General features: G+C 38.8%; 3 protein-coding genes across 6 annotated transcripts in view; all 3 read left to right on the forward strand.

Moving 5' to 3' along the window:
- The first annotated feature begins 621 nt into the window (after nucleotides 1-621).
- On the forward strand, nucleotides 622-10,620 carry LOC131692562 (cyclin-dependent kinase 4). Its single transcript, XM_058979682.1, has 5 exons — nucleotides 622-849; nucleotides 1,016-1,184; nucleotides 1,299-1,440; nucleotides 9,996-10,324; nucleotides 10,383-10,620. Exons 1-5 carry the CDS (start codon nucleotides 756-758, stop codon nucleotides 10,600-10,602), a joined length of 954 nt encoding a protein of 317 aa, XP_058835665.1. The 5' UTR covers nucleotides 622-755; the 3' UTR covers nucleotides 10,603-10,620.
- A 2,908-nt stretch (nucleotides 10,621-13,528) lies between these two features.
- LOC131692563 (AP-3 complex subunit sigma-2) lies at nucleotides 13,529-14,970 on the forward strand. The gene is made up of 4 exons (XM_058979683.1): nucleotides 13,529-13,774; nucleotides 13,889-13,980; nucleotides 14,042-14,441; nucleotides 14,503-14,970. Exons 1-4 carry the CDS (start codon nucleotides 13,706-13,708, stop codon nucleotides 14,515-14,517), a joined length of 576 nt encoding a protein of 191 aa, XP_058835666.1. The 5' UTR covers nucleotides 13,529-13,705; the 3' UTR covers nucleotides 14,518-14,970.
- Nucleotides 14,971-21,928: 6,958 nt separating this feature from the next.
- LOC131692561 (myosin heavy chain, non-muscle) overlaps nucleotides 21,929-25,621 on the forward strand; it is a 252,821-nt gene continuing 249,128 nt past the window's right edge. The window contains exon 1 of one of the 4 annotated variants that reach the window (XM_058979675.1): nucleotides 21,929-22,072. The gene's annotated coding sequence lies outside the window, so the exon portion shown is untranslated. Of the gene's footprint in view, nucleotides 22,073-22,104; nucleotides 22,326-25,621 lie in introns of those variants that run through there. The other 3 variants (XM_058979679.1, XM_058979677.1, XM_058979676.1) reach the window with 3 other exon arrangements.

A 25,621-nucleotide genomic window follows, 5' to 3' on the forward strand; every position in this document is an offset into this window, starting at 1 on the left:
CATTTGAATATCTTATCGAGTGTAGGAAATATTGTTTCCAATAGAAATCCATGCGAAAATTGTGTGAAAATCACATCAACATCATAAGAAATACCACTGACTAAAATTTCCAAGTGAAGTAAACGTGTATATCACTTCGTTTTACCTATAGATTTAATTTTTGGAATAATTACTTTACGACTCAATAGCATAGCAATTAACCTTCATTGGAAAAGTTTGCCATATTCACGTGGAATTTGTTTGAATTTAATTTGAAACACCACATGAAATGCCTTTTACTGGATTTCCATGTGACATTCATTTGTTTTACTCATTAACAGAAAAAGGCATGGAAGCTTCACACAAATCAATTCCGATTATTCATTTAGTTATACTAACATCACATGAACCCATCTGCTGACGCACCAATTTGTCACGCGTTTCGAACGAAATAAAAAGAACTACTTTCCTTCATCCGACAAAAGCGACCTACATTGGTGGAGAAATGCAAAAAAAACCCTCTTTAAAAACAGCATTTGCAGTCAGTCTTCAGTGTCCCGGATGTAAACCAGACAAATCCGCAGACACAAACCAGCAGTGGGCACAAGTGCCGTTTCGAACAGTTAGTCTGAACCGAAAAGGTTCACCACCGGTAGTCTGACAGCACAACCGCGTAAGCGTTCGTGTTTTTGTTTACGTTTCTCGTTGTAAATTTTGTTTTATTTGGCGCTAATTTCCGTTTGAATTTGTGCCTAGTGAGTGGTTCTGTACCGGAAATGGCACCAACAAAGCAGCATCAATCCCACCAAGCCGTCAGCACAATGTTTCAACTAAGTACAAATTACGAAGAACTCAATAAGATTGGAACAGGTAGGTGAATGTGTTGGTGCGAATCTGAACGGGAACCTAATGGCGTCGGTAGTGCATACTAACAGGCAAAGGATTCTTTATCCTTATCAATAAACTCTAACAAGCGGACAGCCGTTCACCTCCCAACTCCGCTGAGGTGCCCACTGATGCATGTTCATGTTTCTAGGCGCTTACGGTACAGTCTACAAAGCACGTGATCTCAGCAATGAAGGTAACATTGTGGCTCTAAAAAAGGTACGAGTGGCCTTGACTGAGGATGGTGTTCCCATGTCTACGCTGAGGGAGATTGCCTTGCTGAAACAATTGGACGCATTCCAGCATCCGAATGTTGTAAAGTACGTTGTCATTTTTCACCTTTAATGTAGGAAATAGTTCATTTTTTCTTGATTGTTGGGGTTGTTGGTTGGTATAGTTTCAACATGGTTTTTATATTTTTTCTGTAACGTTAGGTTATTGGATGTTTGTCACGGACCGCGCCTGGAACGAGAAGGTCAACTAGTTTTGTTTCTCGTCTTCGAACATCTTGAGCAAGATTTGGATGACTATATTAAGCGGCTTCCGCCGGGGGGAATGCCTCGGATGACAATTCAGGTAAATTTTAACGTATCTTTAATCTTCCGACATTGTAAACCCACCTTTCGATACAATGGTTTCCATCTATTGATGGGGAAGATCAACCAGCGGTGGGATTTCAATGAGGGTTGTTGTTTAGTGGCGACGAACTCTCCAGCAGTGTTTTGTGGAAGGTATGGGATATTTTAGATACTGTTAAAAGTTATACAACAATGGACGACATTGTACAAATGGTTATTTATGGGGGCGACAAGAAGTCTTTCTAGGCTGGCCAACATAAACTAACCGAAACCTCAGGGATAATTAAGGCTGTGAAAAATCGACTATAAGCTACATGGATATTTACTTTCTTAACAGTACTATTGGTAAACGGTATCATGTTCTTCGTGTAGGCAACCGATCTGCTTGTATTTTTTTACATTTTTCAATACAAACGTGAACGTAAATATAACAAAACTTACCAAACATTTGGTTTGATTTTACTTATATTTAATATATAGGTAAAATAATGGGTCAACTCAATCTCGAAAACATGTCGGTTTTTAAAGCAAGAGTAGTTTCTTGGTAATTATAATGTTTCGGTAACTATAAAAAAATTGACTCAAGAGCTCATAATAAAAATGAGAAAAAAAGAATGTACCATTGGGGTGGAGATAGCGTAGGTGGTAAATCGATTGCCTTGTACGCAGCTCACCTGGGTTCAATTCCCTACCCCGCACATAGGGTTAGAGATTTTTCTAAAGAGATTTCTCTAACCCGACAAAGAGGCGAATGACCCTAAGGTTAAAACCTCTATAATCACAAAAATTGTACCATGACGGAGATCTATCGCCGCAGCTTTGGATGATTGCTGCTGACACCGTGTAAATCAGCAGCAACACATGTGACCATATGACCTGCTGAAGCAATTACAAGAGTTGATAAAAAACACTTGCCAATTAAATATCGTTTCAACAGTTAAAAATTGACTCAAAAGTTTCGCAATAAAAATGGGAAAAAACAATTTTTATCCTAAATTTTCACAAACCTAGTCCCAATACAAATACGGAAATACAGACGGTTGTCTGTTAAATATGTATCTATAGAAGAACGAACGCCGACTTAGTGTTAGGTGTCGAATAGGTATGGATAGGTGTTCGATAAACCTCCGTGTAGAATAGGTGTTCGATAAACCTCCGAACAATGCAAGGTTCCGTTCGAAACATTTTGTGCTCGTAATTTAAGGTGTTGTTAAAGCAGATAATCGAAAAAACAAGATCAAAAAGGAGAAGGAAAAGAAATCCAAAAACAATGCTCCGAAGCGCAAACTTGATCGTCCCATAGCTAAGCAACCACGTAAGCCGGAATGCACAACTTCCATTCCACACTGTGGCGACGATGAGATAAACGAAGAAGTCATTCACAAGTACAACCGCATCTGCTGGAAAAAAAAATGCTTTTTCAATAGTTCCTTTCTAATCACTCTGAACTGAGCAAACGATTTGCTCAAAACATAAAGTTAAGCCGTGCAGCCAGGGCCGTAGAGAGAAAATACGGGCCCGGGGGTCCAAAGTTTGGACCCCACAATTGTATATTGCCCGTGTACCAAAAAGTTAGGTTTGAGTTTGAAATGCATTGGATTTAACTGATATTGTGTATATTACAATAAAATTTTATAGTTATGTGCCAGTTTTTTGCTTTAGTTGTTATTAGTGCCAATGACAGAAAAAACGAAGGAGTATTTCAAATATCTCTTCGAAAGTTATAATGACTTTGAAAAGAGCCATTTTTGTCAATAGTATTAGTAAAAATAAAGAAATGGAAAGATTAAAAATGTAGTTATAACAGAAATTAAAAACATTATCTAAACGGAGATCAATGGAAAAAGAAAAAATATAATTTAAAAACTGAACATTGAAAGAATTTTCAGAAAAACTAAAAATGCTAAAATCAACCAAATAAACAAATTAAAGTAAAAAAATGCATAATCAAAAAAAACAAAACAGAATCTATAAAAATCGATAAAAGAGAACAGAAACTAGACAAATTGCAAAGATTAAAGCAGTCGAACATTATTGAACAAATGGTGAACATAATAAAAATCGGTAAAGGTAGGAAAATTTTGAGAATCAATAAAAATGAACTAAAAAGAATACGAACATTAATATAAAATAAATAAATAAATGCATAAAACTGAAACGTTTAAAAAGCATAAAAGTAGAGGAATAGATATAAAAGACAAAAATAAAATATCCATGAAGAAATTAAAAAAAAATCCGTATGAAATTCCCATATTATGATGATATGATCAGCTACTCATTGCAGCAAGGAAACAATCGTAGCAATGGACAATCTCTCTAGAAAAAAAAAATGTTCATGCTTCATATACTCGTCATATTCAGTCTGTCACTGCCTTAAGGGCCAAAAGGGAAATGGGTGGACCCGTAAGCAGATACGCTTACGCGCATTCCACGGGCGTTATAAAGATTCACCTTCCAACGACAAAATCCTATTTCAAGTTGTGAAGCAATCCATTATATTGAGCGATGCTCCAATTCAATGTGTGGGGAGATAAGCCTGCTCATTTTCCACGCATTGTTATGATAAGGAGCTGGCATTCCCACTCTCCCTATCCAATACGATTCAAAGGGTGCTCAGATGGTCCCTCCTCTTTGCCATTAATGATGTAATTATTTTTTCAGTTAGTCCAAGTTTCTTTAAATATTTAACGTATTGGGTGATTCGTTATTCCTTACCTTTTTATATTTATACTGATATCCGTATGAAATTCACATATAAGCCGGATCTAACTCCAATAAATTTTCGAAATCGGATTCGTATTTTTGATGCCAAAAAAAATGCATGAGGCATCGAAATTTTGTGTTACCTCGAAAAAAAACATTTGTTATTTTTATCGCCCTTTTTTGCCGACGTATTGGGTGATTCGTTATTCCTTACCTTTTTATATTTATACTGATATCCGTATGAAATTCACATATAAGCCGGATCTAACTCCAATAAATTTTCGAAATCGGACTCGTATTTTTGATGCCAAAAAAATGCATAAGGCATCGAAATTTTGTGTTACCTCGAAAAAAAAACATTTGTTATTTTTATCGCCCTTTTTTGCCGACCTTTTAACCGAAGACCGGAGGGCCGAATCTCATATGCCATTCGATGAGATCGGAAAATATCTGTGTGCATGTATGTGTACATGTGACAAAAATGTCACCTTTGTTTGTCAGGGGTAGCGGGACGAATTTGAACAAACTTAGTCTCAAATGAAAGTTACAACCCTCCCATCAGCTACTATCGTTTTTGCCTTTCTCATAGAGAAAGGCTATGTAATCGGTCGGAATTTCGAACTTTTAACCCAGGCACGCAGGACCGAACCTCTTATGCCATTCGACTCAGTTCGTGGGGATAGGAAAAACTCTGCATGTGTATGCCCATGTATGTATTTATGTGTGTATGTGTAAAACAATCTCACTGATTTTTCACAAAGATGGCTGAGCCGATTTTCACAAACTTAGTTTCAAATTAAAGGTACAACCTTCTAATCGGTCACTGTCGATTTTTTTTATTGGTCGGTATTCCGGCTCCGGACTTACGGGTTGAAGAGTGCGATCACACCGCAAATTCCCATATAAACTGGTACTACCATGATGTCCAAATGATGCAATGCATATTAAAATGTGTGCAACATTGCTTGAATTTGCATATCTAGATCATTAATGACCCATCGAAGTCGCTTTGACCACATTGGCCACCTATGACGGTTCTTGATGCCCAGAGGGAACTTGCCAAATCGCTGAATTAATGTCACACCTATGTCTCAGCGAATTCTTTACCGATTTTTACAAGCTTGGTCTCAAATGAAAGGTACTGCGTTCCCATTGGCTACCATTGATTGTCATATTGATCCGAGTTCCGGTATCGGAATTACAGGATGATGAGTAGGAACACGCAGGCTGCACATTTGTAGTGTTGCTTGTGACCCGTAGTTTGGTTGCTAATTGAATTGTTTTCACTGAATTTAGATGGCGCCTTTGTTATTCTAGTCTCTTTAGTGGAACCTACTGTGAATTATAATCCCGTCACAAAAAAAAATCCACCTTAAACGCCAGTCTATATTTTTACAGTACTAGTAAACAAAGTTAGCAGTTTATATGGCTGATTTCGTGAAGTGTGGACATGCAATGTAATCAGTATAGTTAATCCCAAAAAGAAAATACATTAAAAAATCAATATTCATGAAATATAATCATTTCATTTTTTACTAGTACTAAGCTGCCCTTGATTGAATATTTCTAGAGAAAATTTTCAATAGGACGTAAGTAACATTGAGAGCCTCTTTTTGTTTACTTTCTCTTTCGTTTATTACGACGTCATTACAACACTTTTCCAGTACATATCGAAAGCCGACGGTTTTTACTAGAATATTATGCAAAGAGTAGAGTAGTAAATGTTGAAATGGCCGAGTAATGAACAGAAGAGAAAGACCCCAAAGAGAATCTCTCATTGTTACTTACGTCCTATTGAAAATTTTCTCTAGATTTGTCCCATTTTCTATGGAACTTCCTATCGTATGTTTTACGCCATTATTTTTAGTTGTGATATTTCAAAATTCTCTTGGTCAAGTTTTTATAACTTTTCAAAAAGTAAATTAGTATTCCTGCAAAAAATCATGAATACGCACAATACTTTTGCACATTACATTTTAACGAGTTTGGAAGGATTGAAAACTTTTTTATATATTTACGTAGGTTTAACTGAAAATTTGGTCAAGTCTCCCTATGTTTCCCTACGGTGATGAATGTTAAAAGGTGAATTTTTAAAAAAAATGTGGAAAATTTTCCACAATTTGACCACAACTCCTTGGATTTGTAGTTATAGGTCACTAACACTTATTCAACATCTCTTTGCCACATTGGCCACCATCGATGGTTCCGGAAGCCCCGGCGGTGACTGGACCGATTTGGCCAAGCTTAATCTCAAATGAACGGTGTTGTGTCCCCAAAAACTATTATCAAATTTTATTTCGGTCCGACTTCCGGTTGCGGAGTTACGAGTTGTGCAGTGTGGTCACAGAGAAAACTCCTATTCAAGCCGAATGATGATGTAAAATGTAAAAAGAAATGATGATGAATGTAAAAAGGATTTTTTCTTTGTTTTCTACATGGGGATGCACTTCGCAAATCCAACAAAAATGGCATATAACTTATTTATATGTATATGTATTTATGTATTTAACAATTTAAGTCCAACTGACGCTGTCTTAATGAACTAATCTACAAATAATTAACCTAAAGTGGTAACAAACGGTTTCGAAACGGTGCAGAACTAATGACGAAGTCGAAGATGTCTTTAAAACCGTTGAAGCGACGGACTAGTATCGGGCTGTTGGCAGCATAGTTAGTGTGGCGCATTTCAGTCTGCAACAGTGTTCGAGGACGAAGGACACCGGTTGGTGTGTAGAGGTTAATTTGTGATAGGAGATCGAGAACATCAAATTCAGCCAGAAGAAGCTTTGACACGCAGGTAGCTTGCGACGCGTATATACGATCTACTGAAGTGTGCAGTCCTAGTAATCGACAATGGTCTTCGTACGGTGGCATGTTCTGCGGATCATTTCAAGGCAATTGACGTAACGCATATCTTATGAATCTGCGCTGGACGGCTTCAATTATTTGGCTCCAAGTTGCATGGTAGGCGCACCAGATGACGTTTGCGAATTCCAACTGTGAGCGCACCAGTGAACAATATAACGCTTTGAAGCAGAAAGGATCCCGGAATTCGTTGGATATTTTGAACATAAAACCTAGTAGACGATTTGCTTTATCATTGATCGCTGAGAAGTGATGGGTGTATGTTAGCCTTTCATTCGCCAAATCTTTTACATGGTCAACGCGTTGTAGCTGAGTTCCAGCAATGTTGTAATTGAAAGTAAACATGTTTCTTGTTCGATGAAAGCTGATAACAAAACATTTAGCAACACTAAGAACCATCATATTTCTTTTACACCAACTGTAAAAGGTATAACAAGATACTGTAGCTTACGACAATCGGTTTTTTTCTTTATAACTAGAAATATTTTCAAGTCGTCGGCGAAGAATAGTTTCCCTCCACGCATTAAGACGAAAACTACAGCATTCACGAACAGTGAAAACAGTAGCGGACCAAGCGTACTACCTTAAGCAACTCCAGAATGGTTGGAAAAGTACTCAGATACATTGTCACCAATTTGAACAACGACTTCACGGTGAATAAGGTATGATCCAATCCAACGGCAGAATCGGGGAATATCATCCAAGTTTATCAAGCTTCGTTAACAGTATCTCATGGTTAACAGTGTCGAATGCAGCCTTAAGATCGGTGTAGATCGTGTCCACCTGCAGTTGTTTTGACATATGTTCTGTACAGAAGGATGTAAAGGAGACCAGGTTCGGGAAAGAAACCGTGCTGATAAGTGCTAATGTAGTGTCGGCAAGCTGAGAACAGTGCCGCGTTGATAAGCGATTCGAAAACTTTCGACTCAACTCGCAATGAAGTTGTTCCACGATAATTTTCGACGTTGCATTTGTCACCTTCTGTGTATACCGGAACACTTCCAAACATCAGGAAATTTTTGCTGCTGAAGTGACATATTGAAAAGGTGTCAGTGGGATCGCTAAAATATTGGAACATATTTTCAAAACAGCAGAAGGCATAACACTTAGTCCTGGAGCAAACGACGATTTAGTGTTCCGAATTGCAGAGAGAACCGATTGTTCTGAAATTGTGAATAAATCCATGTTCACAGCATCAACGGGAACATCGGGAGTCACATTTTCGAGCTCGATTGCAGATGGTGCATCAGTCGTGAAAACACTCGAGAAGTAAGTGGCTACTAGTGAGCATTTTGCCGCAGTCGTAGTCGCTATTTCGTCAATGTAAACCATCTTAGATGGAAAACCAGTTTCTTTTCTTTTCGTGTTAACGACAGACTAAAAACCTTTCGGATTTCTTCGCTGGTTTTGTTTGATGCGGTTCACATATCCTTTGTACAGCAGTTTATTATTACTGTGGTATTCGTTACTGGCTATTGTAAAGAAGCGATTGAGAAAAGGACATCGTCGATTTGTGTTCGCACAAATCGCACCCAGCTTTGGCACGAGTACGTTTTAGAATCCGAAGCCACGGGTACGTTTTAAAATTTGAGGCGTTAGACCAAGGAGGCTTCCTATGAGGTTGATATTTATGCACGGATGTTTCAACACAGTCAAGCAGTAGTCGTTTGTAAAGGTCAACGGCAGCATCTACAACGAAAAGTGGTCCGCGGTGTTGACGCAGGACAATTATTTTGTGTGACAATTATCTTTATAACCTTAAAAAATCGTGATTAAAACATGCTACTTTTACTGGCAATTTGTTAAATTTAATTTTCGAATTACTCGACTGGTCAGCATTCCTTAGTTTTTATTGGAAGAAATTTACCGAAAACTCAACTCTTGCTCACAGCTCTTGCTCACAGCCCCAGAAAATTTTCACTGCATCCGGTGAATCAAATTTAGCCGTCTGAGTAGATACAAGCAGAATTGCAATAAAATTATACGCCAATGAATAGTCCTACGTCAACGACGTGGTTATGTCTCCGGTGTTACCCACCCCCAGTTTTCACTGTAAATTGTCTAAATTGATTGGAGTTCATAAAAATCCTTTAACAATTAATGTAAGCGAAAGCTTTGTTTTCTTACATTTTTCACAATGTTTTACAATATTACGGATTTTTCAATTTTGGTTAGTTAAAATGCCAAATTAAAGTTGCAACCAATTTTCAAGTTGGACTTTCCTTATTTAAGTGGTATTTAAATTACGTAAATCCATCAACAATTAATAGTACTACAGTCGTTTCAACTTATAAAACATTTTCGAGACGCGGATCGAATTTAAAATTTTAGTTTTACACCTAGTCGAGTAAAACATTGTCAATGCTCTAATATGATTCGGCAACAGCAGTAACAAACAAATTATTCCGATGTAGCTTCTCAACGGGCGGAACACCTACCACGCACGTGTGTTCAGTTCTGTCTCACACTCATATATTTGTTTGAAAGAATTGAAATGACATCCAGTATAGTAAAGAAAGGCTTAAGTTCTACGTCCAAAACTATATAGTTGCTTGCACAGAACAGAATAAACTGAACACGAGTTACTATTACAGACACTTTATACACAGACTAGCGAAGTGTCAAAAAGTGCAGCCAAACGAGCATGAGGGTTTTGAGAGGGGAAGTAGAAGAGGAAGCCCATGTTAAGCTTATTGACTAATCCATGTGCAGTTGTGTTAGTGCGAGATTGAGGTTAAATCGGGTGGATTTTTTTTGCCAAATGAGGTTAAATCAGATGGCGAATTGAAAACATTGCGTTATATGTATGTTTTCTCCTAGACGTCAAATAAGTCAATAGGAGCTTCCGTGATGCTAGTTTACATTCATGGTAGCTAGTTGTACTGTTTTTCTCTCCGAAAGTCTATTATATAAAGTGTCTGTAGTTATTATTTTTTTACGTATCAATTATAATAACACATCGTTCCCAATAAAACATTCTTCCAGCGACTTTCTCGAGAGCTGCTCACCGGCGTCGACTTTCTTCACTCACACAGAATCATCCACCGAGATTTGAAGCCGCAGAATCTCCTCGTGTCCGCTCAAGGTAGACTGAAGCTGGCCGATTTCGGCCTCGCCAAGACGTACGATTTCGAAATGAAACTCACAACGGTGGTCGTTACGCTGTGGTATCGAGCACCGGAAGTTCTGCTCGGGGAACCTTATCACAGTTCGGTCGACATCTGGAGTTCTGGTTGCATACTGGCGGAAATGTTTCAACGTGTGGCCCTGTTTCCGGGCACATCCGAGGGGAATCAGCTTGAGAAGATTTTTGAGTAATTTCTTGAAATTCTTTTCTTGTGCATTGTTAAATGTTTTTTGTTTACTTCACAGATTAACCGGGCGCCCTTCGGAAAGTCAATGGCCACGGGGAATATCGGTGGCGCGGGAAAATTTCAGACCGACAATACCTCGAGAACCACGCGAGCTATGTCCCAAACTTTGCGACTTCTCGAATGACCTGCTCAAAAAAATGCTTGCATTTAATCCAAGAGAGCGACCTTCTGCCTTCCAATGCCTTCAGCATGCATATTTCACCCAAGAGCCGATGTAGAGAATGTGCAAATGGGAATAGTTCCACTACCTTACTGTTCAACTTCGAATCGGTTGCTACAGTGGAAGTTCGATTGCATTTAGATTTCAGATTTTTTTTTCATTTCCGATCGGTTGAGACCAATGCCGCGCTCAACATTATTGTATTCCATATACCGGTCTCCGTCATCGTCCAGAAAAAAATCGGGGTAACGAGAAATGGAGCAACGGGATAATCGAAATGAGAATTGAGTTTAGCCATTCTTTAAAACGCTGAATTGATAATTTACAATATAGGGTAGAATATTGAATAAACTTTTTTTAAAGAATCTACTTAATATTTGAACTTTAATTAATTATGCACAATGTAGAATCGCAATGAATTTATCTAAGTCATGTAAACAGCACAAGCGCACTGTCAAAAATGAACATCGAGTTCATTTGTGACGTCAGCATAGACGGCCCTATTCTGGGCCCATATTATTGGCTCGAATCAAAACTCGTCGAAATGTCAATTGACGATAGGTTCATCCGGAGTGTTCATTTGTGTTTACCTTTTGCTAGCGTTGCCAATTTTATTTTGTGTCCAGCACCCAATGTGGCTACGCCACATCGCTTTTGCACGTGCTGTCCGACTTCGCTACCGCTCAGTCGGACTTAAACTAGGGATAGCCCCTATGTTTGAGTAAGCCGGGCAAACGAGTGGATCACAGGTTCGCTTGCTTCCGACGGCGGGTCGGTGGCCACCTCGCCCGGGCCTCGGTTATGCGGCTAAGTCGCATCGATATGGCACCCCTTAAACATTCTAACTTGAATCGGTTGTGTCACCGGAGCCGGAATACGAATTAGATCCAGCCAGCATTCCGGCTGAGTTAAACTGGGAAGTTTAGTAAAATTTAATCTCGAAATAAATATTTTTTTGGCAACGCTCCAGCACCCCGTTGATTTCACCACCTGGGCGCCAGGTTGACGATATGAAATGAACTTTGTTTACTTTCGACAAGTTTTGATTCGAGCCAACAACATCCAGCCCCCTATTCTACGCGGCGTGTTACGTGAGACGGCTAATCTCACTTCACTCTAAGTGACTTTTCTCACCCAATTCTGAAGAGTCACTTCGGGTGACGTGAGACAACCATTTAACCGCAATGGGGAATCTCACATCACCCGAGTCGACTCAGTCACGTAAAGTGAGGTGAGACTAGTCGTCACACGCCGCGCAGAACAGGGCCGAGAGTATTCAATTAGGTGTCACACCAACCGACATAACCCCACAAAATGAGCCGGATGAACTTCGTTTGTTTAGATGAAAGTTACGTGAGTTCGAATGTAACAAATGAGCAACCGTTGCACTCGCACTCACGCAACTGACAAGGTAAATAAACCACCGAGAATTTATTGCCAGTTCACTTGTACTTGTACTTGTTTACTTGGCATTAGAACAATTGTTTGCGAATTGCTTCGAGAGAATCATGAATACTTGAGTTCATTTGTGACGTCAGTGTAAAGTATTCAATTGAATACTTTGCCAAATACAAATTTGTATTTGACTTTACGCTAACATCACAAATGAGCTCAAGTGTTCATTTTTGACATTTCACTTGTACTGTTTACATGGACTTAGAAAAATTCTTTGGGTATTGCTTCGAGCGAATCTTGTGGTGGGCGCATTAGAAGGCGAAATTTATGGGATTTTCGATTGATTGACACCGGTGTAGTGGATTGCACTGGTTTTGCACATTCTAGCAGAAGTGTCAATGGAACATACCCAGTTTTCTGTACTTCTGCTAGAAAGTGCAAAAACGGTACAGTTTCAGTGCACTCCACTACACCGGTGTCAATCAATCGAAAACCCCATTACGAAAGACCACCCAGTAAAGTTCAGCCGGAAATGAACTGGAATTCTGGCTGGTTCCAGTTCGTACACGGGCTCCAGTTACACAACCGATTCTAACTAGAATCGGTTGTGTCACTGGAGCTGGGATACGAACAGGAACCAGCCAGAATTCCAGTTCATTTCCGGCTGAGCTTAACTGGGCAATTTGCTTCAATGAATTTTTCAGTATCTCTCGTCAGAGGACGTTCGATCGTTGGCAAACTTCATGGAGCAATGGGAATCTGGGACGGGGGCTACGAGGGTGGCTACATTCTATTAACAACGAATGCTTGATTTAAGGGCTTGGATGTGAACCGGGACTTTATTCGTACGATGTCAACGCTCATGTCCAACCATTACACGTTTGATGCGCATCTCCGTCGTATAGGGCTTGCTGACAGTATGTTGAACGACGTCCAAATAACCGCTCAACAGATGTCCTTCGTTGGACCCGCGTTGAAGGATTTTGAAACAAATTTTCGGGCTGCCTAATGGATTCCCAGAAAAGTGCAGCCAGAAATGATGTTCATTTTCCGACTGAACTTTACTGGGTTCCAACTCAAATGCACCCACCGAGAAGCCCAAAAAAATTCCTTCAAAATCGTTCAGCATGGATCCAACGATGGACGCCTGTTGAACGGTTATTTGGATGTCGTCCAACGAACGCGGGTCTGGAATCGGTTGTTGTATTCGAGCCGGACTTCATACTGACTCCATTCAGGATTCGGAATGGTTTCCAGTCACCGTGGCAAGCAGAAAGTTAGCAAAAGTTAAGCAAAGCGAAATTGGTTCTGACACAGTTTCTGCCTGGAATTCTGGCAAGGAATTCGTTCAAATGCAAACCGTTTCCGATAGAAGCGGTTAAACTAACCGATGCCGCTCAGTGACACAACCGATTCTAGTTAGAATTGGGTGTGTCACGAGCCGGAATACGAACTAGAACCAGCCAGAATTTCAGTTAATTTCCGGCTGAACTTTACTGGGTTACAGAGTGATGCTTATTTTATAGGAATGGTTTTTGTCTTAGCTAACATTTCTCTTCAGCCCACTCGTACACATGCAAGTGCTTTTTGTTTGTGGGTGCTAGACAATAACAACAAGTTGACGTCTGCATGCCAGATTCGAGAAAGTTTCTGAATAATAAATTAAATTCGCGAATGAGAGCGAGAAGTGGTCACTTGTTTATATCAGAAGGTTGTAAGTTTTCGATTATTCTACTACACGGCGTGTCAGGGCTTCCGCTGGAACGATGATAAAAGCAATTCTAGTATTCAACAACCATGGAAAGCCACGATTATCTAAATTTTACCAATATTTTGTAAGTATTACATCCGTTTATTTCGGTAGTTATTCGTAACAGAACGGGAGAAATCAATATTAGATATGTAACATATTTTTGCTGATTTTGATCGAAAAATGATTCGGATTTCAGAACGAGGACATGCAACAGCAGATAATAAAGGAAACATTCCAGTTAGTATCTAAACGGGACGACAATGTATGCAATTTTCTCGAGGGAGGAAGGTAAGTTGTTCACAACTCAAATTATTGATACGAAAATGAATGTTCTGGTTTCTTATTTCAGTCTGATTGGTGGTTCAGATTACAAGCTTATCTACAGGCACTACGCAACGCTGTACTTTGTCTTTTGTGTAGATTCATCCGAGAGCGAACTGGGCATCCTGGATCTGATACAGGTGTTTGTCGAAACGTTGGATAAATGCTTCGAGAACGTCTGTGAGTTAGATTTGATCTTTCATGCCGATGCCGTTCATCATATTCTATCCGAGTTGGTTATGGGCGGAATGGTACTTCAGACAAACATGTCGGATATTCTAGCCCGTATTGAGGAGCAAAATAAACTGCAGAAACAGGAGGCAGGCCTGTCGGCCGCTCCGGCGAGGGCGGTCAGTGCCGTCAAAAGCATGAATCTTCCCCAGCAAATAAAGGACATTAAATTACCCGATCTTCCGCAGGCTATTAAGGTTCGATATTAAGATTTTCTTGAGAGATATGTTGGGATAATACAAGTATATGTCATTACAGGACCTGAAATTCTGACCAAACACTAACTTTGATACGTCGTTACTCACTAAGATCGCCTCCGACTCGTCTTACATTCCGATCAGCAGCAGCGCTTTTGAGGGATTCAACTTCGATTCGTACCAATCAGAGTATCCGTTGAGAAATAATTCCGCTGAAAATAGAGGCAAACAACAAAATGGAAAGCGAAAATCGAAAAATGCTGCTATTAGCGACCACAGCGCAGAACAGGACGATGAGTGTCACAATAAAATGATCTGAGCATTTGTTCGACTTCAAATTCCAGCCAGCCAGCATAGAATCGGGGCTAATTGAGCTGAACATATATAGCTGTTTTGAACTTAATATCGTGCATTAGCCACAAATTTTGAGCCAAAGGCAAGCAAATGAATCACCGATAATCGGGTGATCGGATGCTGTATTAATTTCACTAATCGAAATAAAAGTTTTATACCTAATCTGAATCCAAAATTTTGGTTAAAATTCGAATGAAAAGTTTTAATGGAAGCTGAAGCTTTGCTACATCAATACCGGAAAGGTTGTACATTCTAGAATAATGAATATATTGATTCTTTTGTTTTTAAAACAATGTTATACTGGAGGAGACGTAAAACTTCCGATACCTGATACAGGTAACAAATAGTAACATATTTGTTTTTAAAATTCAAATGACTAGAAAATTTTCCGTGAAGAGTGTTTGAACGGACATTTCATTCAAATGTGAACGTGCTTCAAACAAGGTTTCAAAGTTATTTGTACGCACATGCATGTCTGTTCTCTATGGTGTGGTTAACATGCACACAAAAGTTAAAATGCACTGAAGCAAAACACGTAATTTTATTCCAATATTTTAAGTGCCACCATTGAGTTATTCGATGTCTATGAAAACAACATAGATGTAATGAGCATCGGACACTTCCGGTATGATTTCCAACGTAACGAGATGAATGACTTTCGCATGGTGCGATTTCTCCTAGGATTAAATTATTTCGCGTGATGGGTTGGACCGGTGTGATATCGTTGCGGGCTCCCATCGTCATCTTCATCATAGTGGCCGAACAATTCGGGTACTCTGAATCATGACCGAATGCATTTTGGAGATCCATATTCCCAAGTAACCATAAGCATTACCCAAGTAACCATAAGCATTAAGCCATTGCACTATATTGGATATACATTTGCACTAATGTTGCATTGAAACTCCATTACAGCATTAACAACGCAATAAAGCTCTTTATTAGCATCAATAATGCATAACTGCACAGCCGACATATAGCATTATAGCTTGCTCTATATGCGTATATAAAGCTGATATAACGCGTACATGCTTCAAGGATATTTAAAGCATGTAAGCTTTACAAGTGCATTTAATGCCATTATAGAGCATATAAAAAGCTGATATAATGCTATTGTAATGCTGTGGGTTTACTTGTTATGCAACTCTTCTTGAAGATTATATTCGACATATTTCATTTCAATCGAACATATGCAATATAGTCCAGGAAGCAAACGCAGCGCACTTACCGTGAAGGACGAGGCAAGGTACCTCAGTTCGAGACTTACAAAAGGTAATTTTCGTAAACATTCATATCATGTGAGAACGAAAACCCATTAAGGATATTCATTACAATGCATTAGAATAGAGTCAATTACGGTTTTAAACAGAATATTTTATTTCAAATTTTTCCTTTTTGCTCATCATACCGAAAGGAAACATAAGAAATGGTTTTAAAACCATGGCGGACAATGGCAACCAACTGAAGCTTTTTAATAGCATTAGTAATGCCAATATAAGGCTTTCAAATTTGACATTTGTACGCTTTTGCTATATAATAGCATTAGTACTGCAGAAACGAGCTGTTAATCTCCGCACAGTAATAGCACTATATTTCGCCTTTTCTGGCATAATATCAGCATTAAATAAGTATTTAGGGCTTCACGGCTTTTTAGGACAGCTTTATATGTGGATCTAAAGCAGATATTAGACTACGTTATAATGCTTATTGGTTACTTGGGTATAATGCTTATTGGTTACTTGGGTTATTCGTTATTTGGCCGCCAGTTTCCTTGAGTGCTCGTTGCACACCTATCTGTTTCGAGAGCACACAGCCCAAGTAATAAAGAAGCACGAAAAACAGCCCGTTATCAGATGTATATGTTCCTTCACTGCAGCCTTTGTAATGCTATTCAGCATTTAAGTCACCCTTAATGCTATTTAAAAACCGCTTTTTGCAAAATATACGGCTGCTTTACTGCTTGGCCCTACAATTTGACGCCGTCAATGTCCTGAGATTTGACACATATATGGAGCCCTAAATGGTAACGATATAGCATTTAGGTGGCATTTTCAAAGTCAATTAAATGCAATAATATCCTGCATTCCAAATGCTATATTACGGCTTTGAAACAAAAATAATAAAAAAAAACTCTCCTACGATTTTTTTTTAATTCTGTACCCTTGACTACGACTTCGTTTGTACCATTTGTATTGTATTTCAATGTTTACACACCCCCACTTCCTATTGAGGAATTCCGAATACCTACTGTTATATTTTTACGTCTTAAGCTAAGTATGCACCTCTTGCGAAATGAAATTTCCTATACAAAACCTATGCATAAAAAACGTCGCGAAATGCTCGTGAAAAAAAATTTCGTTTCCATTTCGAAAGCGGTACGCCGCTCTCGCGAAGACGATAATGAAAAATGCAGTTAGCCGAGACACGGTTCAACAAACGATAAGTTTCATAATACTTCCGCGAGACAGCGCTGCTTTCTATGCGCTGTCACCAAGGAAAACTTTTTCCTTGCGAAATAATATACGGTTTCAGATTCTTCACGGATTATTAGTTTTTCGTGCATTTCGAGCCAAGTGCAGTTTCAGTGTTGTTTTTTTGAAGAATTAACAGTGACAAATAGCTTTTTAACTTGTAAGTAGCTATACTCATATTCATGATTGCCATAAATTAAAAATATTCGTCTCTTATTTAGGAATCATGACAAAACAGATTCCAGCCAGAAAGCGCTCGATCTACTGCTGCGCTGTTAAAGGTTCTACAGCAAGAGAATGATAAAGCATAAGTATAAGAGATCGCCCGTAGTTGCTACTCCGTTATTGACCAGAACCAAATTAGGTTGCAAAATGTTCATTGGAACAACATGCTCGGGAATAACATGATGAGCCACATTGTACAATCTATTCTGATCCCTGCATGCTGATCAATACCGACGCCGGCCACGTCCGAATGCAGATCTTCTGGGAAAGGAAGGAATGTTAGTCCGATACATGTTACTACTAGAGACCGAGGAATCCTCTGCATCTCCACATGTATCACGGGAATGGGATAGTTGTTAGTAAGTGTGCCAGTAGCGTTATCGTGTAATAATTGCTCTGGGCAGCCGGGTGCCGAGAATGTGGAACATTTATCATTTATTGTATTAATACGATTAGCAAAATAAGCAACTTGAACTCCGGAAAGCCGGCTATAAGGAGCACTGCTTATATTTCTTAATAATCAATCACACGACGAATTTTTTCGTGGTTTCTATCGTGTCGGTGCTGATTTAACCCGGCGATCTTTTGAATAAAATGAGGAATCTTATACAGAAGGTTCATCAGACTCTTCCATAGGTGTCGCGAAGTTGGCGTTCTAGGATTCGCTCCATGCAAGCGATGCGACCTGTGCATAGTTTATTAGGTAGTAGTTTAGTATGTTTTCGAGAACACGATCGCTCGAAAAAGAAGATCTTGTTTAGTTTTTGGTTCTTTTTAAACACTGGGTAGCCGGCTATCAAGAGTATCCTATGTTTTCTAAACAAAAGCAATTTCAGCTCCACACAACCGATCGTGGGAGTATTGCCTAGAAAAGCTAATCTTATCTGCATAATAGGCTGGGTCACTATTTATTGCGACATTATTTAGACTAATTTCGCTATACCTTCTCCACAATATATTTTTTGGGTTGCAAACTACCGAGTGATAACACGTTATACACACAAAGAGTTATGATAGCTCGAGATGTTATAAATCAACGAAAGTATTTCCTATTTCTAATATCGGATTGTTTACGAAATACACGTATACGAACGATTATATCGAACATTAAAGGGAAATACAGAGGATCGTTAACCTGATGCACGGACTTGCCACCAATAACGGAACTTAAAATTAGATTCATTAAAACAGACGCGGCGAATTTTCAATACGTATTGACCCGCGATCATCGATACTAGTCAAATTAAAGTCTTATTGGAGCTGATTTCCCAACAACTATTCATTTGGACGGTATGAATAGTTGTTGGGAAATCAGCATTCTGTTACTTTTGGCAGAAGGCTGATAGCACCCAGTCGTCGCCGGTCTAAGGACCAAATGCCATTAATAAACTTAGACTTGCGTGGAGGCATGAGATAGAATTGAAAGCTGAAAGAACATGACAGCAAAACACCTATTCCTCGCGCTGACATAACTGAAGGTAATTGCTTACCGGTTCCCGATTCCTCTCGCGAATTGTCAATTCTCAAACCTCATACATAACCGAAGTCATCATTCCACTCAAACTAGACCATGTGTTCTGCTTAAGCACACTGAACGCTCTTTGGATCAGTTCCCCCCGTTGGTAAAACAAACCCCAAAGAAACATAGAAATTAGTTTGCTCAGTTCAAAGAAAAATCTGCCGACCGGCAGATACGTGTTCCCGAATATTAAAGAATCAAAACCTCTCCTCATACGCAATAAAATAAGAAAGTAAAAAAAAAACAGTTGAACATCCAAGACGGCCCACTTCCAAAGATAGCACCGCCTATGAAACACCCAACAAAACATAGGTGACAAGGGACGCGGACGAAATCAGCTGAGCACCGACTGGCTGGTTTGCCACCTATTTTTCGGGCGAAGAATTTTGGGGCGACACCTGGTGAAACGCCAATTATTTGAATATGCTAATTTTTCTTATTGCCGTATCTTTTTTCACTTTTCGGATTGAATTTTTTTCTCTGAAAAACCATTTTTCACTATTTTTAGAATATACACTGTGTTTCTAGATGTTTTCTGTGCACTTTTGTTGTCCTTGCATCGGGAATCGACGGCCCGTAATGCGAGGAAAACATATTTTTTCATTTGCCGGAATTCGATTTTCACAAACCGTCACCACTCGCGTCACTCAAAAATATGCCGAAAATGCTTTTATAAGCCACTTAACTTTGTATAATCGTTAAATTGCACCCTTATTAACACTTTCTATAACCGGGAGGCAGTAAACTGCGCCAAAAATAATGAAAATTCAGAATAAATCCAAAGGATATGAAAGAGACAAAGAAGTAATGCAGAGTCCTCTGTAGCATTTCAAATTTGATACTATCTTTCTGGCACTACATTCTTAAGTGGAGCCTGGCCTGAATCGATAAAATCAAATGTCCAATGAATTTGCTGACAGTTATCAACAAGAACGCATGTTATGGGCCGATATAAACCAATCTTCCTGTTTACACTGCCGCCCTATCACCTTATGTCCAAAAGTTGTTTGTTTGGTTGTCAATTCGTCGTGTAAACTATTTGTTTTCCTTCAAATCCACTGTCAATACTAACACAACTGGATTAAACAATTTTTTATTTATTTTGGTTTTGTTTTCTTCTCGAACGTCTAGAAACTATGGTAAAGAAGAGTACAAAATCGAATCAAAGTAGAAAGTCACTTTCAGACAGTTTCGGCTCTACAGCAAGAGAATGATAAAATAGAGAAAACTTTTTGCGATGCAACTGCGATGATGGAAGAGTTGAGCCCTCCCACTAAAACTGATGCAACGGAATCAAAAATCAACCATTATTTGGTACTACTGGGCCACGCAAATGCAAATTTAGATGCTTTGGGTGCCATAGGATTTTCCCAGTGTAAACACGAACTTCAAACTGTCGCTCTCAATAAAATCAACATGAAGCCAGTGAACGATCTTTACAAAATGGAAGTATTCCAAGAAAATTGTAGGAAAGAAGAATTTGTGGAATCAATCGTTGCATCGATTGGCCAACTTCACGGTTGCCGTTTGTCTTCAAAGCGTAGATTTCTTCTTTGATCGTCACTTTCTGCTTAATTGCTTGTGGACTAGAACAGGACGCAAATCAGCTGATCAGGAACAAGTGGTTCGGAGGATTTCGTTTTGTACGTTCGAGAGAGTGACCGATTTATTTTATCAACCCGTTCTTTATTCTGATCCCGGGTTTCCAATGACTGAGTGCAAGGCGTTTTTGCACCGATGCTTGCAAAATGCAAAGCAACGATTTACTGAGATTGGTGATACACGGAAGGCGACTGCGCGTAAGCGCAAACATCTTCAGGAATTTAATTATGGCGATAGAGAGTGTGAGGACGACGAGCAGCAAGATGTAAATGAAATTGAACTATTTGAAGAAACTTGGAATACGGAGTACGTAGAGTAAATTCCAGCATCACTGATTTAAAAAGAAATGAATTCGTTGAATAGATCCTGAAATGCTTTTTGTACTGAAATAAACAGTAGACCTGATTTTAATGTATTTTTTCTTTTATTTTTACATATCTCACATTGGAATGGTGTGTATGAACCGCTTTTTACAATATTGCCCCATTTTGTTGATCGATTCATTTTAATATCTTTTTTGAATAGAAACACTCTTTAATTTTCAAAACAAACTTCTAGCATTAATTTGGCGTTTTCCGAGCATTTTGAGTGCCCCAATCACAAATAGTTCGAAGCATGCTTATTTGCGGCTATTGTGCATTGAAAATGCTGATTACTGACAAGAAGTATTTAAATGGCTTTTCATATGCTAATATACAGCAAGAAGCATCTGAAATGCAAATTATATGCTAATTTACTGCATACACTAATGCTTACTGGTTACCTGGGTGGGAAAGCACTCAATTGTTAGGAATGTTTAATTGTGTTTGAATCATTTTTAAGCGAAAACAGTAAAAAACCAAAACTCAAACAAAACAAAAATGCTTATTGCCCTTATAGTACGTATAATACGCTGCTATTATTTTACGCCAAATTAATGTTGGCCTTTTACGCAGTATTGCTGTATGGTTTTCAATTATTTTTTATGGCATTTGGGTTTTTACAGTTGATAATACTTTGAATGGAAATACTGAAGTCGTTTTCGCTTGAAGCGAAACTGAGTCAGTTTTAACCCCAACTGCTGTCAAAATGTATGAACTGCAGTTGGGGTTAGAACCTGACTCAGTTTCGGAGTCAAGCAAAAACGCCATGAATATGAAATAAAAGGACTCACAAATTTAGTTCATTGGCCCTTTTCACAAAAATGCGAGAATCAATTTCACCTTGCGCAACAGCAGCGCCAACGCCTGGAAGGATGTTCGGTACGAGAAGCTTCACCAGACAATGTTTCAGCACCGCACAGTTGGCAACGGAATCGTCTGGCAGTTCGGTTTCGGTTTGCTTTGTTCATCGCGGAGCGGAGAAGGTTCAGTTATAAATTCACTCGTACCCGTTCGCTCTTTGCTGATACATACGTTTTGAATGTCGTGCCGCCTTGTTGTATCTGGTTACAAATTTTCTTCGCATTGCGTTATCTGGAGGTGATTTTCCGGAGATTATTCCATTATCGATTACACCAGTCACCGCGGTTGTTAATTTAGTGTAGAAATTGGTGCGCGCGACCGGGGTTAAAGGCCAAATTATAAAGTTTTTCAAGTTGGGAGTTGGTTTGCTGTCGGCATTTCTGTGTGTGCGGTCGTCGGTCTGGAATTGGATCCAGCCGGTTTTCGTATGTGTGTGTGTGCGTGGTGTAGAGAGTGGAATGTACTACGCGCAGAGTGGCGAAGTGAAAAGGTGTGGATTTCGGTGAAACAGCACGACCGCTGGATTTGGGAATATTGTTTTTTTTGTGCGGATGTCAGTTTTGTTTATAACAAAGTATAAAGTGTTAAGAAAATATGCGCCTACTAGATAATATTTTGTAATTCAAATTAAGGACCTGTAGAATCTTGGCAGCAAATGTGAAAATCAAGTTGATAAAAACCAGTTTGGACTGCGGTGTGGCTTGCTGCGGATTTAAAGTGAAATCGTCCACATACCAGGGAATAGGAAGCTGTCACCCAAAAGCGTTATCGGATTATTTATATGCCGTTTGAGAGTATGTGAGAGGAGAGGAACAGTAACTTATATTCTGTGGCACAATCCCATATTCTAAATTCCAGTTGCAGTCGTGATTTGTTAGTTGGGATACAACTTCTGTCCAACTAACGATTGTGATTCGATAGTTGGAACAACTGACAGATGTAAATACTGGTAAAATGGGAGCTTCAACTACAAAGCGGTATGGTTAAAAAGTGTTTAATCAGCGAATCACCAATTTGGGTGGAATTTTATATGATCGTTATACCCTATACGTACCATCTTGATAAGTACCCGAGAAAGATGACCAAATGGTCATGTCACCGACTTGTTCGTCTGCATTATATATGACAATATGTTGCGAGAGATACTCACCTGTCTTTACGAGAAATAATACTGTTCAAATTCTTCATGAGTTTTGCCTCATTTATTCTCTATCAAAAATATAAATGTTTTAGAGTTTGTTTAAATTTTGCTGTCGAAATAATTTCTTGCAAAACCATTTGAACATATACAGTGCAGACCCGTTTTTATCAGCCCCTTGGTGAATTTTGGGCTGATGAAACGAGGACATTGATAAAATCGGGACAAATATTTTTCTTTCTTTTTAAGAAACCGAAGCTATTAAAATATTCTTTTTTAGTCCCTAAATATAGCCTCAAAACCTTTCCTGATTATTCAGCTTAAGCTTACCTTAAGGGGGTCTGACAGCGCAAAATAAAAAAAAAATTTTTTTTGTATGTTTCGGATCTCTAAGATAAGAAATATATGCTCAAGAAAGGATTTACTCGAATTCAAATTGGTTTGTCTGCTAGAGCCAATCAAACTATCAATTTTCATATGAAGCTGATAAAATCGGGTGCTGGATACACGCAATGCTTAGTAACCGACATCTGTGCTCATCGTTAGGACAAGTAGAGATAAGGAAACTAAGTGTTTGCGGATGTCCTCAAGGTGGTGTGCTATCAGCACTTCCATGGAACCTTGTCGCCGATGGCTTGTTGCGGAAACTTAATGAGCTTGGGTTTCTGACATATGATTTCGTCGATGATTGTCATAGAATGATAACCTTTATTTGCATTAACACCCTTTTTGTTTTGATGCAATAAGTTTTATGCGTTGTTGGGCAATGGTGTCTTCATATTGGATTATCAGTTAATCCAAATAAAACATCAATAGTACTTTTCATCATACTTAGTTCATCAGTTGCAGTTCTTTACTGTGAATTTATTGTTTGAAGCAGCAAACCAAACCAAAGAAGAATCAGACAAATATTGTGGCATTTAAAATTGTGAATGCTTATAATAGAAGCTGTCCAGGTAAAATGCCTACATCCAGTAAGGATGCATCGTAGTGGAACAAAACCCTAGAAAACCTCAGAAAGTTTCTAGGAAACTGCTCAACTGAGCTAAACCAATTGGACAGTAGGATGTGTATAAAAAGTCTGTTTCGACGTATAACGTAGAAATTAGAAAATATCGAAACAGTTGGAGGTTGATGTGCGAGTGAGTTAAGCCAACTCCCGTCGTTGCTAGACTTCAAAAAGCTCTCTCAGAAGATCATGCAAACGGGTTGGGTAATGTGAAGAAGGACGCTGGAACTTTCACCCTTGATTTCCAAGAAACAGTATCGTGATGGAGAAGCGTTTTTCTGGTACGTTTCCCATTAATAATATTCAAACACAATTAAATTGAAGCAGAGCCTGACTCATATGCAGCTGGTAACGAAGCTCACGAAATAGTGAGTGCTATCTTGACAGATGCAAATGTAGAATGGGCGATGAACTCCTTTGAACTATTCAAATCGCCGGAGATGGATGGAATACTGCCAATAACGTTACAAAAAAAGGAGGTGGGGTGGGGTCTAGAGCAAGTCTAATACTAAATTATATACCTACAAGCTGGAGACTAACAAGGTTAATACTTATACCAAAATTGCGAACGCGCGATACATCACTTCCAAAATTCTTTAGGCCAATCAGCTTAACATTAATATTTCTGAAAATATCGGAGAAAATGATTGACTTCCAAAATTATAGCAGAGTACCTGAAATATTCTCCACTGAGCGGATTTCATTTCGCATATCAAAGCAACAAATCAATAATAGATGCATAAAAGAAATCTCACTTGCAGCTTTTCTCGACATAGTAGGAGCTTTCGAAATGAATCTCATAGTTCAATGTGGAATGCTATGAGAAAACATGGGTTTGATATTTACACAATAAAATGTTTCAACTCAATGCTTATAGCCGTCGAATAACTAGCATGCTTGGAAATACGACACTGACTACGGAAACAAATAAGGGATACCCTCAAGGCGGAGTTCTCTCACCCTTGTTGTGTTTATTAGTTGTAGATGAACTATTGAAATCAATAACTGAAATGGGATATGAAGTGATTGAATTTGCAGATGATGTAGCCCTCGTGAGGGGATATGTGACTATGTTATCTCAAATAGAATACAATCTGCATTGAACTTCACTTCAACGTGGTGTGAAAAGGAGGGTCTGAATATAGATCCCTTCAAAACAATCCCATTTAGTCGAAAAACGAAATATTGAGAAGATTATAAGCAAGGCAACCAGTGCTTTTTGGGTGTGCAGTAGAACAATTGGTTAAAAATGGGGTCTCAAAGTATGGTTCAATGGTTATACTCTACAATAGAGATCACTTCTAAATATCACAAGCAAGCAAGATAAATCGGGAATATTGTACTGGGAATCATGAACGTTCACGAAACCATGAGCCTATATTTCTTGATTTTGTGAACTATTTCGGAATCATGATAATGTTTCTTGAGTTGGTGAACTATTTTGCGAGCATAATTTGTTTTTTACTAATATACTAGGAATCATGAACCTGCTCACGCCTATATGAACTATTTTACGATAACGAGGTGTGCATCATGACTAATACGCTAGAAATCATGAATCAGTATCCATGAATAATATTTTTCGATTTAGTTGAATATTTCATAAGCACGGATTTCGAATCGTGACCTATATATTCGA

This window comes from Topomyia yanbarensis, chromosome 3, assembly GCF_030247195.1.
Source record: "Topomyia yanbarensis strain Yona2022 chromosome 3, ASM3024719v1, whole genome shotgun sequence".
NCBI lineage: Eukaryota > Metazoa > Arthropoda > Insecta > Diptera > Culicidae > Topomyia > Topomyia yanbarensis.

Bases quoted from the DNA above. Each gene is read 5' to 3' on its own strand.
- LOC131692563 (XM_058979683.1), top strand. From the start codon at position 13,706: ATGATAAAAGCAATTCTAGTATTCAACAACCATGGAAAGCCACGATTA. The intron at 13,775-13,888 runs GTAAGTATTACA...TTCGGATTTCAG, and splicing joins CTAAATTTTACCAATATTTT to AACGAGGACATGCAACAGCA. The intron at 13,981-14,041 runs GTAAGTTGTTCA...TTCTTATTTCAG, and splicing joins AATTTTCTCGAGGGAGGAAG to TCTGATTGGTGGTTCAGATT.
- LOC131692562 (XM_058979682.1), top strand. From the start codon at position 756: ATGGCACCAACAAAGCAGCATCAATCCCACCAAGCCGTCAGCACAATG. The intron at 850-1,015 runs GTAGGTGAATGT...TCATGTTTCTAG, and splicing joins ACTCAATAAGATTGGAACAG to GCGCTTACGGTACAGTCTAC. The intron at 1,441-9,995 runs GTAAATTTTAAC...ACATTCTTCCAG, and splicing joins TGCCTCGGATGACAATTCAG to CGACTTTCTCGAGAGCTGCT.